This window comes from Dipodomys merriami, unplaced genomic scaffold (assembly GCF_024711535.1).
Source record: "Dipodomys merriami isolate MVZ:Mamm:240054 unplaced genomic scaffold, mDipMer1.0.p SCAF_286, whole genome shotgun sequence".
Taxonomy (NCBI): Eukaryota; Metazoa; Chordata; class Mammalia; order Rodentia; family Heteromyidae; genus Dipodomys; species Dipodomys merriami.
Genome location: NW_027204337.1, coordinates 535353 through 555239, shown reverse-complemented (window position 1 = coordinate 555239; position 19887 = coordinate 535353). Strand labels below are relative to the sequence as shown.

The following is a 19887-nucleotide window of genomic DNA, read 5'->3' as shown; positions in this document are numbered from 1 at the left end:
GACAGGAGGCTTGGGTGGAAAAGATGTATTGAAATAGAATGAGGAAAGATGTGTGCTGTTTGCACTTTTGGGCACAGTGGGTCTAGACCAATATTACACAAGCATTTGAGAAATATAGCAGAATTGTGCCATCAGCCATCTCTCTGTCTCCTTAATTATCATCCCATTGCCTCTCAGAGCCTTGCTTGTGCTCTGATGGGATTATGGCAGGAGACAAAGATTTACTGCATATTTAATGGTTAAGGTCTGAGAAGACAAGTCTGAGGTCCCCTAGATATGTAGCCTAAAGCTACTGAGAGGAACTGTTAGGATCAGAGAAGAGGTAAGAATTCTAAAGAGATTTTCACATGCAAAATGGAAAGACAAAAGCAGACTGATTTGCAAATGATTAAGCTTCACATCAACATAGCCTAGCCTAAACTTCACTCTTCTATCTCTCCTGCATTCATCCCTGACTCCCCTAACCACTATCTTTTTGAAGGGAAATGGAGGTGATGTGCCTGGTTCATAAGAATCCCTGTTTGGGAAATTTTCACTAGTTACATGAAGAAATTATTAAAGGAAATGCAAATAGAGCATAGCAAATGCTCACAGACAGTACCCAAGCTCTGAGTTCAAGCCACAGGACCAACAACAAAACAAAACATAAACTCCTTAAATGAAATACAAAATTCAGAAAAAAACAAAAACTCATTAGATTTAATAGATAGAATTGGGGAGTTTCTGGAAAATTAATTGTTAGATTTTGTGACATCCAAATCACCGGAAGTATTATGCTGCATATTTACATAACAATCTCACTATTTTATGCCAGTGTATACATTACTGCAATGGGAAGTGACCCAGGTATAAGTTTAGTGTTTGTGAATACCTTTGTAAAGTAAGAGGGGATGTATTAAAAAAATTTAAGACAAAACAGAGATATAATTTTCATTCAGAAGAAGGCAGGCATTGAATAAACAGAAAGGTATAAGCAACACATTTACATAACCTCAATTTCATTATTAGAACTAAGAATCGAAAATCCAATGTATCCAATTCTCCCCATATATATCCATTTTCTGCGTGGCTTTAGGTATTTCAAGAGGAAACAGTGGTTTTCAAGAAGAAACTGAGCTTAACTTCCACAGTAGGCAGAGAAAAGTCCCTATGCACACAAGCACACTTGTTCCCAGGTATGTAGCAGGGTGGCACTGAGCATTGTGGGAATTGTAGTCTCCTTGGAGGATATTTTCTTTGAAAGTCCTGGGTTGTTTTTGTTTTTTGGAGGGTGGAGGTGGGGCAGAAGATGCTTTTGCGCATGCGTCTCCCCGCCCACCATGGGTGTTTTAAATCTGCATCTTCTGGATTCTTTTCCTTTGCCTTGCTGCTGGAAGTGCGCAGAAATACAGTTTTGCCTTCCATAGGTGTTAGCCAGGAGCCCTGGGCCCAGCTCTGTGCAGTGGAGCTTGGGATCTGTAACTTGAAGGAATCTCAGGCTTTGGAACTGAGGCAGGTAGGAATTGTGTCATTGCTGCAGGAGTCTCCCCTCCATGGGTTTCTGTTTGTTTTTCTGTTTCTGTTTATTTGGTGGGCGGTGAACTCTGGGCCTGAAAGCAGCATTCCTGAGCTCCTCAGCTCAGAGGGAGAGCTTGATACTTGAACCAAAGCGCCTACTTCCCTCTCCATGCTTTTCTCCAGTATGGAGTTGATAATTTGCTTGAGGTTCAAATGTCTGAGAGCAAGCTGGGTGATTGTCCAGACCAGGAGAGCCCAAAAATTGTGCACTTGTACTCCAAGACCAAGGGATTCTTCTATTAACCCATATGACTTTATTTGCTTTGCCTAGGTGTAAGAGGAGTACAGGAAGAATTCTAGTGAAATTGTGAGGTGTGTGCCTGCCTTGAGTCCTCTTACATTGAAGTTGTATTTGGGGCTTCTGTGATTTTTCTCCTAGAGATATTTTAATCTATTTGGCTTGAGTTTTTAATCTCCTGGCTTGAGTTCACACGTGTTTGTATTCGACACTGTTTCTAGAGACAGTTGTACACTGGATATTGGAGTAGTGAGTGCTGGTCCTGTACTTTTAGGAATGAAGCCTAGCAATGTTTGAAGCAGAGCACCCTATGAATAGGAATCTCCATCATAAATGGACAGACCCTGTCAATTCTGAGAATCCCTAAAGGGAAAAACAGAAAACCACAAGAAGGGGAAGATGTTGCTAGCTTCCTTTGCCTTATGCAAAAATTGTTGCTACTTCCCTGAGCACCAGATTCACGTGGTACTCTTTCCTACACCACTCTCAATCACTTTGTGTTCTTGCAAGATTAAACTAATTTCTAGGAGGCATGATGAGCTGGATTGAGGAATAAGCCAGAGCATGGTTATGAGAGGGTGCCTGAGGCTGTGGTTTGGAATGGTGGGGTAATTGTTATGACTGAAAGTATCTATTCATGTAGTAATCCCTAATCCTCTTCTTGCTAATTTATTCAGCCTGTTAACGCTGTGATTTTTAGTATGTAATCATGCAAACTTATATTAAATGTGCCATCTATGGATTTGCTAATGCTAGCTCTAATTGATTGGTTGTGCTTGGTTGTACAGAAAGTGTTGGTCTGGGACATGTGGCCTAAAAAGAAAATTCACAGAAGAAAACTTGAGGTAATATGTCTTACTCAAGGTTGTATGCTTTGTAGGTGTTACTTATTTTCAGGTGTGTCATGCCTATATCGATTATTTTATGTTGTATCTTTAGGATGGCCAAGGTTCTTCGCATGACTGTTTAGGGAAATGAACCTTAGGGACTTCTCAAACCTGGGTTACCTGATCTTTTCTAATGTCCCTTTGGCCAAAGCATTTTAAATGGCAAATTGCTAATCATTGCATATGTGTGCAATGGGTAGAGTGAAATGTGCGATTTGACACCCACTATTGAAATAGTATAACATAAGAAATATACTCTATAAACATTTTTATCTCTAACTTTGGGTGAAAATTACTGTTACATCCTACATGTTATCCACGGTGTTTAAATACGTAAATGAATGAGGTAGAACACAAAATACAATGGATGCCTAGGATACTTTTTTATTAAAAAGACAGTTCATGGGCTTGAAAGGTGGCTCAGTGGTAGAGTGCTTGCCTTGCCTGTATGATGTCCTGGGTTCGATTCCTCAGCACCACATAAGCAGAAACTGCTGGAAGTGGTGCTGTGGCTCAAGTGGTAGAGCACTAGCCTTGAGCTGAAGAGCTGAGGGACAGCGCCCAGGCCCAGAGTTGCGGCACCTTGTCTGGCAAAAAAAAAAAAAAAAGGAAAAAAAAACCAGTTCATACATCCTGAAGTATATTCAGTAATAATAACGTTTAGTAGAAATATATGTTTTTGCTTTCAATTATTCAATAATTTCAGTGGGAACATTCATTTTTTGAATTTAGTGTGTACTTAAACAAAGAAATTAGTTGCTTTAATAATATCTAACAGGAAATTGACTGGATTTGTGTTTATTGGACACTTTAATGCTCTGCCTGAGAAATTAAAGTTTCTTTGCTTATAAGAAGGCTTTATGTTTTCAGGAAAAAATAAATAAAAATTTTTTAAAAAGTTTATGGTTTTGCATCCCATGTATCATGTTTGCAAGAGGAAATTCTGGGCCCAAAATCTCACAGATTCATATCTGAATGCATCATTTCCCTTATATCCCAGCCATGTTTCCAGAATCTTCTGCTCATTGTCAGCAGCAAGACAGAATGAATGGATCTCTGGTGAGTTGTTTTATTATTTTCATTTGTTTTCCATTCCATTATATGAACCTAAAGATGTCCAAAAATTAAAAACAATACCAACCACACAGATTCAGCCTCAGGAGCATATTCATAAATCAGATAAAAAAGACTTGTAAATTAGCAGATAAAGATTGCTTGTAGGTTTCATAGATTAAATGGTTATATTCTAAGTTGAATTCAGATTGGCTTCAGAATGTCTAGGTTTCATCTTGTCAAAAAATGTAGTCATACCTGTTATGTGATGTAATGACACCAAGCAGGTTACTTCTCATGGAAGGTGAAGGATAGATTGCCACCAGATCACTTCCTCATGAGTAACATTAAACTCTCTCAAAGAAATTTTCTTGGAATTGCTGAAATAGTGTGGTCATACATACCTTCATGTGTTCTTAAGGAATGATTAACCTATATGTACTTAAATTACTCTCCATATATAGTTCTTGGACTGCTTCATGGTCTTGGTCTTACTTGAAACTTCGCCTGTATTTGTTGCTAAGCTTTATGGTCTTTCTACAAATTCCTGTTTGTTTTCTAAAGTATTTTCACGAGATTTCTTTCCTCTATTTTCTCTCTCTATTTTTGATTTTCTACTCGTAAGTGTTGGTTATTTTTCTCTTTCTCTCTCTTTGTATCTATCTTTCTATCATTTTTTTTTCTTTTTTCATTCCCTCTTTCCTCCATATGTGTCTCAGATTTTCTTAGTGATCAGCTTTAAGTTGCTGACATGGCTCTTAGGATTGACATTTTTTTTTTCCTGTAGTATAGGAATATTATTGCCTAGAGAGTTCTACAGGATTCAAGAAACAAAGAAAATTAGAGAAACACAAAAACACAAACAGATAGACTTAGGGGAAACCAGGGTTCCAAAGGCTCTCTGGCACTTTATCCCTGTGCTCCAGAAAGCTAGCATAGTTCCTTGAGTGCACACTGGGAAGATTACCATTGACAACATGCAAAAATGAATTATCTATACTAATAGTATAATCAGAGCCACAACAGGTTGTGAGGAAAACACGTTTTCTTATTCTCCTGAAACAGTAGACTGTTGCCCAGAGAAAATGCAGACATGGAGTTCACATTACCTAGCCTTCAAGGTGAACAGCAGCTCAGTTTCAGATGCTATCTTTCGAACAGTAAGGAAAAGGCCTGCACTCCAGTCTCTTGACCCTCTCCAGATTTCTCTTTTAAGGCTTCTGCAGCCAGCTCTCAGTGCTCTCAATTCTGTCAGGCTGGAATTCCAACCTCTAAAACCTTTTCCCCTTCAGCTCAACTTCAGAGTTCCGTTCAGAAAAGTACATCTTTCCCCCAATTGATAAACTACAAGGAAATTTGATTTCACCTGATTCTGTTATTTTGGTCTAACTTCATTTGTCGTGGTATTCAGTTTTGTTTTTCCATACCACTACTTTTAAATATTTCACTCACTGTCAGTATAAGATAGGTAATTTTGATAAAAAAAAATACAGTGACGAAGTTTTCTCAGTTAGAAATATCATTGGTTGCAAAATCCCACATATGTTTGCTCAGGAATTGATTTTGATCTCTGAGGAATTTCGCTATTAACTAACACAAGGGAAAATGTATCCTTAGGGCTCTACTGGAGAAATGACTGAGGAATATGTAACACATTTGAGCATTTGGTCATATTTATCATTTTTGTCATCTTGAGTGTTCCTTGAGCCTATATTAATTTGCCTCCACCTTCCATGAAGACCTATTAAAATGAAAATCTTCTGAAGGAACATTTTATTCTCCTCCCACTTATATTTTGTATTGTAGAATGTAGAGAAAGTTTACAAAACGTCATGATAGCAGTTCTTTTTTACATAGGAAGGAAATATCAGGGAATCTATGACCACACTTCAATATTTAGTATTTAAACCAATCATGGTGAACCTAGGATATTTTTATGTGGGAACTAAATCAAGTCTTATAAGGGCTCAATAAATCATTAGCTACTTTCTGGAGTACTGTTACTGTTTTTTAATATTCATGTGGACACTGCTTTTCCTTGATCTAGTAATGTTGTAGGTTCTGTATCCCATGTGATATCCTGAATGTGTTCTGCTTGCTTATGAGAGTACTTGTTAATAGAAGGTCTAAAAAGGATTTATGGTGAAGCAGTATATGTAAAGGCAGAAAAAATATTTGTTTAATTCATTTTTATGCTGATATGTACTAAAATTTTATAAAAAATAACAATATAATTTTTTAGACACCACCTTAGACTTAATGTCACTATGCCAGATTATTGTCTCCTTAGAGTTTTTATCTTGTCTCTATTGCTAGCAGCAGAAATGTGTTTGCATGCATTAGGGAATCTGTAACTTTTTATTGGTCTTGGGGTTTGAATTCTAGACCTGGTTGTTGTCCCTCAGTTCTTCAGGTCAAGTTGAGTGCTCTACCACTTGAGTCACAGTGCTACTTTCAGTTTTCTGGTGGTTTATTGGAGATAAGTGTCTCATGGACTTTCCTGCCTGGGCTGGCCATGAGCCTTGATCCTCAGACCTCAGCCTCCTCAATAGCTAGGATTACAGGCATCAGCCACCAGGTGCCCTGCAAATCTGTGTATTTTAATGGCCAGGTTTATGTATTGTCAAATATGTCTAATTTGCTATTTAATTTTCCCAGTTAAAAGATAACACAGCCAGCTGCAAACATTTTATGTAAGATAAAAGCATACCTGCAGCATAATGGAATTCCAGATTGGAATTCTCATGACTCTGGTCTAATTTCTTGATGGAAATGTGCCATTACAGAAGCTGATGTCATTTGACGATGTGGCTGTGTACTTCACCTGGAAGGAGTGGCAGAATCTGGATCCTGGACAGAGGAACCTTTATAGAGAAGTAATGCTGGAGACCTATAGCAACTTAATGTCCTTGGGTGAGCAAAGGTCACTTTTATTTGGAAGATCAAGTGCTTTCATTTTAGTAGACATTTGACTGTTTATGTTGTTTAGGTATAATATTCCAGTCCATTCCCAGGTAAAAAACTGCTAGTATAAAAGCCAACCAAAGTCAGGTCTGGGAGCTTTATATTGTTTGCCTTTCACACTACTGCTTCAGCCACAACACCATTTTGGCTTTTGTTTTGGGGTATAGTCTGAATTTCCATCCCAGGTTGGTTTCAATCCTGCCTCTTCTGATCTTACCTCCTAAATGTAGGGTTAGAAGTATAAGCCTTTGGACCATTACATTTTGTTGAAAAAAAAAAAGATTCCAGTCCATAGGAAGTGTCATTTCTTTCTAAGGGAAACTTCAACTTCATTATATGTAACTCAAGAGCTAATTTTATTCTCATTCTTTAACAAGGCAAATTAGTAGTTGGACAAAAGTTCTAAACGATGATCCACTAACAGGAAACTGACTTCCCAGACTTGGGGTGATTATTATAGGTGGATCTGCAGTCTAGAAAGAATATATATTACTAGTGTCAGTACGATTTGGAAATAAGTAGTTGAAAGTGTGAAAGTGTGTATTTGTAAGCCAAACCTGACATAGGTTGCATTGTTTCAAGCTTGGAATCCTAGATACTCTGGAGGTGGAAATCTGAAGATTTTGGTTTGAAGCCAGCAAGTGTAGAAAAATGAACATGAGACTCTTATCTCCAATTAACCATTCCAAAACTAGAAAGGTAGCCAAGACTCAAAGTAGTAGAATGCTAGATCTGAGCAAAATAGCTGAGTTCAAGCCACACAATTGGCAAAATAAATGAGTAGCTGGGGAAAAGTCCACCATGGAGCTGTTAGAATTGAGACACCATGGGTTGGGAAGGTGGCTCAGTGGTAGAGCGCTTGTCTTGCATGCTTGAGTCACTGAGTTCGATTGCTCAGCACCACATAAGCATAAAAAAATCCAGAATTGGTGTTGTGGCTCAAGTGATAGAGTGCTAGCCTTGAGCTTAAGAGCTGAGAGACAGCTCCCAGGTCCAGAGTTCAGGCCCCACAACAGAACCCACCCACCAAAAAATAAAAAAATTGAGAAACCAGATTTAGGAGCAACCTTGTGAGCAGGATGTCTGCAACCTTCTATTAATGATGACCCAGCAAGAACAATAGTTCTCCACTATTTCTTAATCACAGGCCTCTGTGTTCCTAAACCTAAATTGATTGTCAAGCTGGAGCAAGGTACAGATCCATGGATAAGAGAAGACTCAGAAGAGAATTTCACAGGTGAGTTAATTAGCATCTTGAAGGTGATGATTGGTCCAGAGCCTATTGGTCTGTTTATCTTGAGCTGTTTAGAGGGAAATATGCCTTGTACACCTGAGTCATGTGTAGCAGAAAAGTAGGTGATCTTTTGTCTCAAGGAATTGTAAATCCAGAATTCACGTGGAGACAAACTGAATTTGGTGTGCCAGTGTAGTTAATGTTAGCAATTCTCTTTTTCTGTAGAGAAGTCATTCATAAAGAGAAAAAGACAATAAAAATTGTAGAAAGGAGATCTCATTTTCTTTTAAACTAGTATTATGAAGTTAGGAGGCAAATAGGAGTATGCTAGGGCTGCTATCCTCTGCTGTGACAATTTCTCATCAGTTATGCTGTGCATAGAGTGAGATTCAGAATGGAAGCATTAAAAGTACATAGATGAATAATTTGAGTAAATATTTCCTTGACAAAAAAAGAAAAATCTGAAATACAGAAAAACATTATTTTCCATTGTAAAATGTCAGTACTACTTTCTCAATTAGTACATTGCATAGAAAATATATATTCTCAAAATTGGTTAACTACATGTAGAAAAATAAAGCTAGATCCTTATATATCACCCTGTACCAGAATCAACTCCAAATGGATCAAAGACCTTGAACTCAAAGCAGACACTCTGAAAACATTACAGGATGGAATAGGAGAAACCCTAGGTCTCCTTGGCTCAGGCCGAAATTTTCTGAATAGAGACCCGGAAACACAACAAATAAAAGAAAGGTTGGACAAATGGGATTGCATAAGGTTGCAGAGGTTCTGCAGGGCAAATGACATAGCTAGCAAGATCAATAGAAAGCCCACGGATTGGGAGAAGATCTTTACTAGCCATACAACGGACAAGGGTCTCATATCTAAAATATACTTGGAACTCAAAAAATTAAACCACCCAACAACAAATCCTCAAAGAAACAACTGCCCAATAAATAAGTGGGCGAAAGACTTAAAGAGAAGCTTCTCTGAAGAAGAAAGAAGGATGGCCAATAGACACATGAAGAAATGTTCAACATCCCTAGCCTTAAAAGAAATGCAAATCAAAACAACATTGAGATATCACCTCACTCTAGTTAGAACAGCAAAAATCAAGAACTCTAACAACAACAGATGCTGGAGGGGATGTGGACAGAAAGGAACCTTACTTCATTGTTGGTGGGAATGTAAACTTGTTCAACCACTTTGGAAAGCAGTATGGAGGTTCCTCAAAAGACTTCACATAGAACTCCCCTATGATCCAGCAATCCCACTTTTGGGCATTTACCCAAATGTTTACAAACAAGACCACACTAAAGCTACCAGCACAACTATGTTTATCGCAGCATTATTTACCATAGCTAAGATATGGAACCAACCCAGATGCCCCTCAGTAGATGAATGGATCAAGAAAATGTGGTATATATACACAATGGAATTCTATGCCTCCATCAGAAAGAATGACATTGCCCCATTAATTAGGAAATGGAAAGGCTTGGAAAAAATTATATTAAGTGAAGTATGCCAGGCCCAAAGAAACATAGGTCCCATGGTTTCCCTTATTTGCAATATCTAGTATAGGTATGAGTCAAGCGGAAAAGGTCAGATAAGGTGATGTTAGGAAGAAGAACCCTTAAATATGTATTTTAATGTTTTCGTTTCTTTCATGCATGTGTTTCTAATGCATTTATAAGATTGTCTCTTTGTTGCTTTGTATGTCCCTCCCCCACAGTGTAACCCCCGCTTTCACTATATTTGATGTCAGTATAACATGTGGAGGAGATGGGGACAAACAAGTCGTTTAAGGATTCAGGTGGACCTGTTGCAACAATGAGAAGTACAAAATGTCATGTCAAAACCAGCTTTACAATGTCGGTGTGTGGGGGGGAGGGGGGTATGATTGGGTGGGGGGGAAGGGGGAGGCTGGGAAGGGAGGTGAAGGGTAAACAAAGGAGGAGGTTGCAATGCTTGGTAAGAAATGTATGCATTATCCTGCCCATGTAATTGTAACCCCTCTGTACAGTATGTTCTCAAATAAAATAAAATAAAATAAAATAAAAAAAGAAAATATATATTCTGAATAAAGGAATGCTTTGATATTTGAAAATCTTGTAACAGAGTGTGAGAAAATACCTTTACATTAAGGAATTTATGGATCTCATTTATGTTTTTGTCTATTTTCCTGTTATTTATTTTAGATGTCCCAGAAATGGAGGATGAAATTAGTACCTGTCAGGAAAGTCACAATAAATATCTCTCTGAAGTAGCAGTCATGAATAATAACCCACGGGAGGAAAAAGTGAGACTTATAATAAGTTTTAATTTGAGCTCAAAACAGAAGTCAGAACTGATTAAGAATAATGGGAACTCCTTAGGAATGAGGACAGAAAAGGTCACTGGGTGTCAGAACATGGGTGTTTTCAGTGAACCTGGTAAAATGTGTGCTGCATATCGTCCCCATGTGCCTTCTGTAGTTGAAGAATATAAACAATGTGAAAGGTCTTTCACTGAGAAGACATACCCTATCATCCCTCAGAGAAAACAGACAGGAGAGAAACCTTATGAATGTAACATGTGTGGAAAGATTTTCACCTGTAAGGCATACCTTACTGTGCACCTGAGAATTCACACAGGAAACAAACCATATGAATGTAATGTGTGTGGAAAGTCTTTCACCCAGAAGTCACACCTTACTGTCTACCAGAAAAGATACACAGGTGAGAAACCTTTTCAATGGAACATGTGTGAAATGTCTTTCACCTGGAAGTCAAACCTTACTACCCACCGGAGAACACACACAGGAAAGCAACCTTATGAATGTAACATTTGTGGAAAGTCTTTCAACTGGAAGTCAAACCTCACTGTCCACCAGAGAACACACACAGGGGAGAAACCTTATGAATGCAATGTGTGTGGAAAGTCTTCTGTCAAGAAGGCATGCCTTACTCTCCACCAGAGAACACATACTAGAGAGAAACCTTATGAATGTAACATGTGTGGAAAGTCTTTCACCCAGAAATCAAGGCTTACTAGACATCAGAGAACACACTGGAGAGAAACCTCATGAATGTAACAGGTGTGGAAAGTCTTTCACCAAGAAGTCATACATTACTGGCCACAAGACAAAACACACAAGAGAGAAACCTTATGAATGTAACATGCATGTCATCTATCACCTGGAAGTCAAACCTCACTGTCCATCAGAAAAGACACACAGGAAAGAAACCTTATGAATGTCATATGTGTGAAAAGTCTTAGCCAGAAGCTACACCTTACTGTCCACCAGAGAGCACAAAAACAGGAGAAAAATTTTATGAATGTAAGCTATATGGAAAGTCTTTCACCCAGAACATACAACTTTCTGTCCATCAGAAAAAAACCCACCAGAGAGAAATGTTATGTATGTAGCAGGCATGGAAATTCTTTCACCTGTAAAGCACACCTTAACATCCATCACAGAACACAAGGAGAGAAACCTTATGAATGCAACCAGTGTGGAAAGACCTGGAGGTCACAGCTTAATACACATAAGTTGATTCACACAAATGAAATAACTTAGGATTGTACCAAATGGACAAAGTTTTCGATCTGTAAGAAAATTGAAATTGCAATACAGAACTAATACAGGATAGAGACCTTATGATATAGCAGATGTGGAGTCCTCCAACTAGAAAACACAGCTCAGGGTTGATCACAGAACACACAAAACACACAGACAGAGACACACCCTCTCACACAAAGAGGAGAGAAATCCTACATAGGAAAAATAAATGGAAAGGTTTTCAAGAAAAAGTCCTAACTCAGTTTGCATCAGAGAACAGACACAGATGAGAAAATACAAAGGTAACAAATGTGGAAAGTCTTTTACCAAGTATTCATGGATCCAAGTTCATAGAACACACACACTAAAGAAATCTTACAAATATTACAAATGTGGAAATCCTTTGATCAGAAAGGAATACCTCATGTTCATCAGAGAACTGACTCATGTAGGAGAAAAGAAAGTAGTGCATAGAACCTATGTGAAATGACTTTCAATCAGAACTGAATCCTGAGCATATGTGAGAGCATAGACAGGAAAGAAATTATGAGTATAGAAAACATTTTCCCAGAAGTCATATCTGTATAGGTTCCAGAGACCGGGACACATAGCAGAATTTCTGTAAATATAAACATGAGAGGAAGTGTTTCAACCAGAAGCTGTCCTTTAGCAATTAGTAAAACATTCACCCAGGAAAATAGCCCAATGTAGGAAAACATTTGTCAGAAAACCTCTATAAATTATATAGAGAAATGCTTCCTGACAGAGGTAAGCTAGGTATGATGGAAAACCATTCTTCACTCTTCAGCTTTCTTTGAGCCAACATTTCTCATCCTCTCATCGTGTTGAGTGGATATGGTGTCCTTCAATATTATTCAAAGCATGTGGAAACAACCAATCACAACAAGTAATTCAGAGATTCAAGTTATTAACTTGTGTCTTTTATACTAAGGAATGGTGTGTCAGGGTAATTTGATAAACTCTTCTTAGAAACATGAGCTCTGGCCCTTTGGGACTGGATTCAGGTCATCTCCAAAATGGTTAGGGGAACAATAGATAGGTAAAGAATGTGATGATTGGAGGCAAGAACATGAGAACAACCATTTTTCTACTGCTCCCTTAAGTCTCCCTCCGTATGTGTGATACATGTCTTATAGTACAAAGGCCTAACTTATTCCAGTTCAGTTTCTGAATGGAAGATCTAATGGAAGATATTAGTCCTTATTGCAGTACATACATAGTAGTAAAGTCTTTCTCAGAGGGGTAACAATGCTCAATAGGAAATGTATTCATGACGTAACTCATATAATGGTATAACGAATCTATATAGTATATCTACAATATATATTTTAAAAAATATGGTGGGGGGCTTGGAAGGTGGCTTAGTGGTAGAGTGCTTGCCTTGCATGCATGAGGCCCTGGGTTCAATTCCTCAGCACCACATAAGCAAAAAGAAAAAAGCTGGAAGTGGTGCTGTGGCTCAAGCTGTAGAGCACTAGGCTTGAGCTGAAGAGCTGAGGGAGAGTGCACAGGCCCAGAGTTTAGGCCCCAGGACTGGATGAAAAAAAAAAAAAAGAACAAATGAAAAAATATGGTTGATAAATAAACAAGAGTCTCTGCATTTTGCCTTGGCGCAGAACCCCAAAGTGTCTTCAGTGCTTGATGTTTTCTTTATTTAATCACTGGTGATGAGCAACTTGTGATTGATTCACTCTTAGCCCATTTAGTTGTTCTGCTGAGTAAGCTATAATGAAACACCAGTGTGGACGATGTGTCATGCCTGTGTTATCTCATAGAGGGCCAATGTAGATATGACATTAGGGAAAATAATCAGGCACAAAAAGATATTGATCAATCTCACAAAAATTGAAGTTAACAAAAAAATAAAACCATCTGCCACTTGAGTTACAGCATCACTTCTAGGCCCTGAGACAAGCGAAGGAAGGAGGGAAGTGAGAGAGGGAAAGAGGAAGGGAAGGAGTGAGGAAGAAGGAAGAAATAAACTATTCAAAAGAAGAATGTTTAATTTTTGGTGAATGTGAGAATTATTCTTTCAGAGGTGGGACTCAAGAAAAATGGCTTTTACAAAAAGCAAATTCTTTAACTGTTTACAAAACGATAAAGAGGATGTAACATTTTGTAAATTAATTTAATAATTCAGTAATATTAAGTAAGGAGGTCAGGTGTGGTAGTGCGCTATTTGCCACAGGGTGGTTGGTGGGGTCTGCCGTCTGGTATTTATGCTCGGGGAAGGAAATGACAACATACATCACTTGCCACCCAACAGATGGGTGTGTCTGGTTTCCTGGAAGCAGGGGTGAGCATTTGGCTGATATGTTACTCAATCTGTTAGTCTAGTGCCTGGGACTGGAATTTCCTGTAGACCTGCCTCCTGCTTAGGTCCTATTTAGGCTTGACCAGCAGTGGCACCAGATACAATGCCACATGTCTCTGTGATCATGTCCTGTGTCCTTTCCCCTGGCTTGTCTCTGGTCATCCTAGTGTCCCAATTCAACACTTTCTTGGTGCTGATTGGTTTCTTGGTGTTGGTTTTATTCTTTTTTTTTTCCTTTCTGTCCTATTTCCAAGCTGTCTAAGTGTATTTGTGGACTTCAAGTCTTTGTTACTACAGGCTCTGCTTGCAGACTGCTAGCTGTGTAATAAACACTGTAGTATTCCATTTTCCAAAATGTGGCTTCCAACAAATATACTGTCTTCTTTTACAGAAACACAAAGGTGGACCTAACATTAGAATTTCTAGAGCCAAGATAGATGCCACAGTATAGTGATGTAATTAAAGATATCCTGGAGGCATTTACAAAATATGTCTGTTACATCAGAAAGTGCTTAATTAGTAAACCAAGACCAAGACTCCAGATCCTATATAAGCCAGTCATTCTAGATATGTCCAGAGCTGTTTGGTTACATGAAGAGCTCTACTTTCACACTTTCTTTTTTTTAAATTTTAATTTATAATTTTATATTGTGAAAATACTCTAGAGAGGAGTTACAATTCCATGGGCGATATAATGAGTACATTTCTTATCAAGCATTGTAGCCTCTTCCTTTGTTTCCCCTTCCCATACCTTCCCTTCATCCCCCCCAGCTCCCCACCTAATCATCCCCACTTACCCACCCTGTCCCCCCCCCCACCAAAGTTGTAAATTTCATTTTTCGACATAACGACTTGTACATCTCATTGTTGCAATTGGTCCACCTGTATCCCTATTTACTTTCACACTTTCATGAAGGAATGCTTTTGTGCCAATATGAGGTGTTGAACTCAGGAACTGAGTTGAAGCCAAGCTGGCTTCAAAGGAGATTCTTTCATCTTGGCCTCCATAAAAGCTAGGAATCAAAGCATGAGCTCTGTGGGCCGTTCTGAAGAAATCTCTCTCTGGTAACAGGAGGTTTCCTTCAGTGCTTTACCTCATGCTTCCTGTGCCTTCAACAATTTCAGTATTTATTTTAATTGTTCAAAGAGAATCCTTAAATCCAGCTTATGATTCCATGTACAAGAAAAGGACAGTGGACTTCACATTGCAAGATTTAGCTAGTTGCTAGCTTAACCTCTTCCGTCACACTGTTCACCCTTTTGCTTTTTTGCGGGGGGGAAGATACGGTTGTGTGGCCTGAACTCTGGGCCTGGGTGCTGTCCCTCAGCTCTTCAGCTCAAGGTTAGCACTCTACCATTTGAGCCACAGCACCACTTCCAGCTTTTTTTTTCTTTTTGCTTATGTGGTGCTGGGGATTCGACAGGACCTCATGCATGCAAGGCAAGCACTGTACCACTGAGCCACCTTCCCAGCCCAACACTTCTGCTTATCTACAGAGGAATAGTGAAAAAAATTGGGGGATTGGGAGGCACCTGTGCCCTTGCTCATCCTACTTGTACCACCCCCCCCGCACACCATCCATTTGGAAATAGCTCATTCTCCCATGTTTATAAACTGGATGCTTTCTGAGAAGGGATGGTTCACAGACTGGAGTCCTACCTTGGCCTGTTTTATAGCTCAATTTATGAACCAACATACCACATTCATTTAAAGTATGCCTGATGATAACATTTTATTAATGTTTTCTATTATTTTGTTATTATCATGTGGCCAACTCTTTGCTTGAACTCACAATTTAAGGGACTTAATGCTCATTGAATTGGTAATGTACCCTATCCTTCTTTTAATTTAAGACCAGCAATTAAAAATGAGCAATTACACTCCCTCATGTGTGGAATCTTAGCAACTCAGGAATCCGAAATTAGATACAATTTGTAGGGTATCCCATGGAAAAGCTTAATGAAAATGGTATCTTAGCCAATAAAAGTGTGGCTCTGGTTATATGTGACTATCTTGTTTGCTACTTGTGATATGTAATTATAAAATTAGTGTGTCGAAAGGCCAAGGCAGAGAAGCAAGACCCTAATGTGAAAAATCAGTGATACAAAAGGGCATCTGGTATAGAAGGTAAAGGAAGCCTCACAAATTTTTGCCCCTGAATTCACTTTGAGGACCAATAATAGGATCTGTGCAAACAATACATTCTTCCAAATATTTAGTGGAACCATTTGAATGTAGTTTACAGAATGATAGGTAAACAGTCCTTTACCAAGTAATTGCAAAAGGAACTTTGCATATGTCTATATGATGTTATGAATTTTATATCCTGTTATGTGGACACCATGAGTCCTGCTTGGATCAAGAAATTAAGATCTCCTGATCTAACAGGGCACTGATGCTTCACATGTGAATAATTAGTTGCTCAATAGGATGAGCTTTAAGGATCACAATTGAAAGGCAAACTAGGTAGGAATTGCTGTAAGAGTGTTCTGGCCAATTATCACCATATTTCCCACAAGTAGTGCTGTGAATAAAATTGATAGATTGTCAACAGGGACAGTACCCGGGTCCTAGGTAGAAGGCACTCCAAGGCTAGGGAAGATATTTTGTAAAATGGGTTCTTTGGCCCTCATGCAGAAAAGTTACCATTCCTGAGAAAGCCTAAAGTCCTCCATATTGTATAGTCATTGACCTCAATTGAAGTTGATATTGAAATGTCTGATAGATTGTCATGAATAGTTTGGTATCTTTTTTCATGTGAACCCACATGCGCATACCTTTATGTTTCTGACTAGTTCATAGGTCCTTGCAGAGGTTCAAGTTACTATGTAGGACAATGTGGTCCACGTGTGTAAAGTGCAGAATGAGACCTTCAAAGAGAGATCTCAACAGAAAATATGGCCAAATATTTCAGTATCCTTGAAACAGTATCATAAAAAAGCCATTTGAAGAAAAGTAAAATTAAGAGAAAAATGGAGGAAAGAGAAGCAGAGAGAATGAAAGAGAAAAAGAGACAGAGAGAGAAATAGACAATGAGAGAAGAAAGAGAGAAATAAAACTAGTGAAGCCACATGGTGGTGGCTCATGCCTGCAATCCTAGCTAGTCAGGAGGCTGAGATCTGAGCATAGAAGTTCAAAGCCAGCCCAGGCAGGACCATCTGTGAGACTCTTATCTCCAATTAACCACTAGAAAATTGGATGTGGTGATGTGGCACCAGTGGTAGAGTACTAGCCTTGAGCTGCAGAGTTTAAGTATAGCGCCTAGGCCCAGAGTTCCAGAACTATGACTGAAAAGAAAAAAAAAAAAAAAGAAAGAAGGGATGGTAAATGGAAACAAAGGAGGAGGCAACAATGTGTGATAAGAAATGTACTCACTATCTAGACCATGTAATCGTAACCTCCCTTTATGGTATTTTCACAATAAATAAATGTAATGCAAAAGAAAGAAAGCTAATAAAGAGGAAAAATAGAATGAATTGGGAAAATAGGTAAGAGAACTCCTATGAGAGCACCATAGAGAAAAACAGAGATTTCTATAAATACCATCAAGCTCAGCCTAAGTTTCAAATAAAACAAAGACCACAAAGCAGTCCAAGAGTATTTACAGAGATTAATTGAAGTACTTTTAGCTCACTCAGTCCTGTAGAATATTTGAAGTTATGTTTTACCACACTATTTTAGCAAATCCAGTAAAATTTCATTAGGATAGTTTAATATTACATATGAGGATGTGATGTCTGAGCAGTTGCTAGCCATCCTTCACCTTCAATGAGAAGTCATCTCCTGGGTGTCACTGAATCACATAACTAGTGGGACAACTTTCTCTCACACTAGAAAATGTAGAAACAAACAAGCATATCTTCACTTAACTTGGAATGTCAGATTTTATAATCTTCTAAATCTCCAAGCCATCTTTAGTTTTTTGTTTTATTTTTGTCCATCGTGGGGCTTGAACTCTGGGCTTGGGTGCTGTCCCTGTACTCTTCAGCTCAAGGTGAGTGCTCTACAGCTTGACCCACAGCGCCACTTCCCTTTTTCTAGTGGTTTATTGGATAAAAGAATCTCACAGACTTTCCTGCTCGGGTTGGCTCTGAACCCTGATCCTCAGCTCTCACCTCCTGAGTAGCTTGGATTACAGGTGTGAGCCACCCGCGCCTGGCTACATCTTTAGCATTTTTAGAAACATGTTCCTGAAGCTGAATCTTTTTTTCTCTCTTCATCCATCTTGGACATCCTTAGGTTCATAATGGAATGTCAAACAAAGTGAAAAATAAAAGAATCTCACTAGAGATCCTTTCATGCTTTCTTGCTGGTGACAATGAATAACGATTCTGGAACCATGGCTAGGAGTGAAGGCAAATAAGGGAGTCAGAAAAGAACCTGTGTGATTTTACCCTAGATGTTCCTGTTCAAAACATGATATGTGGCCTGGAAGAGCCTTCCTATGGGAGAAGAATCATTCCTGTCTTAAGAAGAGCATTAAATTGTCCACTAAAAACATATGCATGGGGGCTGGGAAGATGGCTCAGTGGTAGAGCACTTGCCTTGCATGCCTGAAGCCCTGGGTTCGATTCCTCAGCACCACATAAGCAAAAAGAAAAAAGCTGCAAGTGGCACTGTGGCTCAAGTAGTAGAGTGCTAGGCTTCAGCTGAAGAGCTAAGGTACAGGGCCCAGGCCCAGAGTTCAGGCCCCAAGACCAGACCCTCCCCCCAAAAAAAGAACAGAAAAAAAAACTAAAGCTCCTACAAAAGATTGTTGAAAAATTGAACCCAAAAAAGGAAAACATGCCACCTGTTCACTAAAAGTAATTATCACTGAAATACACCTAGGGATATATAAACTATTTTTCTATTAATGTAAAGATATCTTAGGACTCCATTGATTATTTGTACTCTACCTCATTTATTTACATATTCAAACACATGTAGGTTATGAACAGTATTTTCACACAAAGTTATAGAGATAAAATATATACAACACATATTTTTGTTTTAGAATATTTCAGTAATGGTTGTCATATGGCACATTACCCTTTATGCAAATAATTAGCATACCTTGGTACAATGACTTGCAATTTGAGTTTGAACCTGCTTTGGCCCAAGGTACATCAGTACTGATGATATAAACACAGATTGAGAAGTCCCTCACTTTCCTAAGTAGTCATATTAAGAATCATGTCCATTCTGCTGGAGTTACAGGGCTTAATAAAGATGCAACATAAAATGTTGGTCAGAGGAGTGACAAAATCCCAGTCAACCATCCCCAGCCAAGGCACCAGTAGATTGAAGTCTTATGTGTTACTAAACAATCTTAACAGAAAATACACCCCAAAATGTACATCCATCAAAATTAAAACCAACAAATTATATCACAATGTGCTTTTGCTTGTACTTATTGGTTGATTACACAGGATATTCTGTTATCGAGTAGTGATGTAGTTTCTACAATTACATAGAATGGTAATTGTTAATATAAAATACATGACCTTTACAGTGACATATACAGAAAGTGAAAATCTATTCTGTATACATCATTGAGGTTGTTTTTGCTGAGAAAGACACTATGAATCCTTTAAAAGCAATACTTGCACATTACTACTGGGTTTTTCAGTCACAAGAATGTTTTCTCACTTTGAAAGACTTAAGAATTTATTATAGACTAAGTGTTCACATTCACAATACTTGAGATCAGGAGTGTTACAGATTTCAAGGTGGGGGCATTTTCTGTGTGTTTTGGGATTTGGAATGTCCTCATACACATTAGTGACTGAACATTGTGCCTTAAAACTTTCAAGTTTTCTATTTCATATTATTTCATTAGAATATAATCTGAATTTTAAAAAGAGCATTGTAACTGGGCTATCATGTGTAATAGCTGTAATCTTAGTTACTCAGAAGGCTGAGATCTGAGGAAAGTTAGTATTATCCTCACCTTTACTTCTCAGCTCCACCAAGACCTGAGCTCTTCCCAGACCTAGAGTTCCCTCAGTACAGCTGGCCACTCCCTCTCTCATCTCAGACTCACCTGAGCATGTATTTAATTCACATCCTGCCCCCCAGATCCTGTTGCAACC

The 19887-nt window shown here is 38.5% G+C and overlaps 1 protein-coding gene across 1 annotated transcript in view; it reads left to right on the top strand.

Annotated features, from left to right (window-relative positions):
- The first annotated feature begins 1300 nt into the window (after nucleotides 1-1300).
- LOC138838630 (zinc finger protein 420-like) overlaps nucleotides 1301-19887 on the top strand; it is a 54598-nt gene continuing 36011 nt past the window's right edge. The window contains 4 exon segments of the mRNA XM_070038032.1: nucleotides 1301-1495; nucleotides 6522-6648; nucleotides 7847-7936; nucleotides 10135-10653. Of these exon segments, the coding sequence (XP_069894133.1) occupies nucleotides 1301-1495; nucleotides 6522-6648; nucleotides 7847-7936; nucleotides 10135-10653 (931 nt within the window).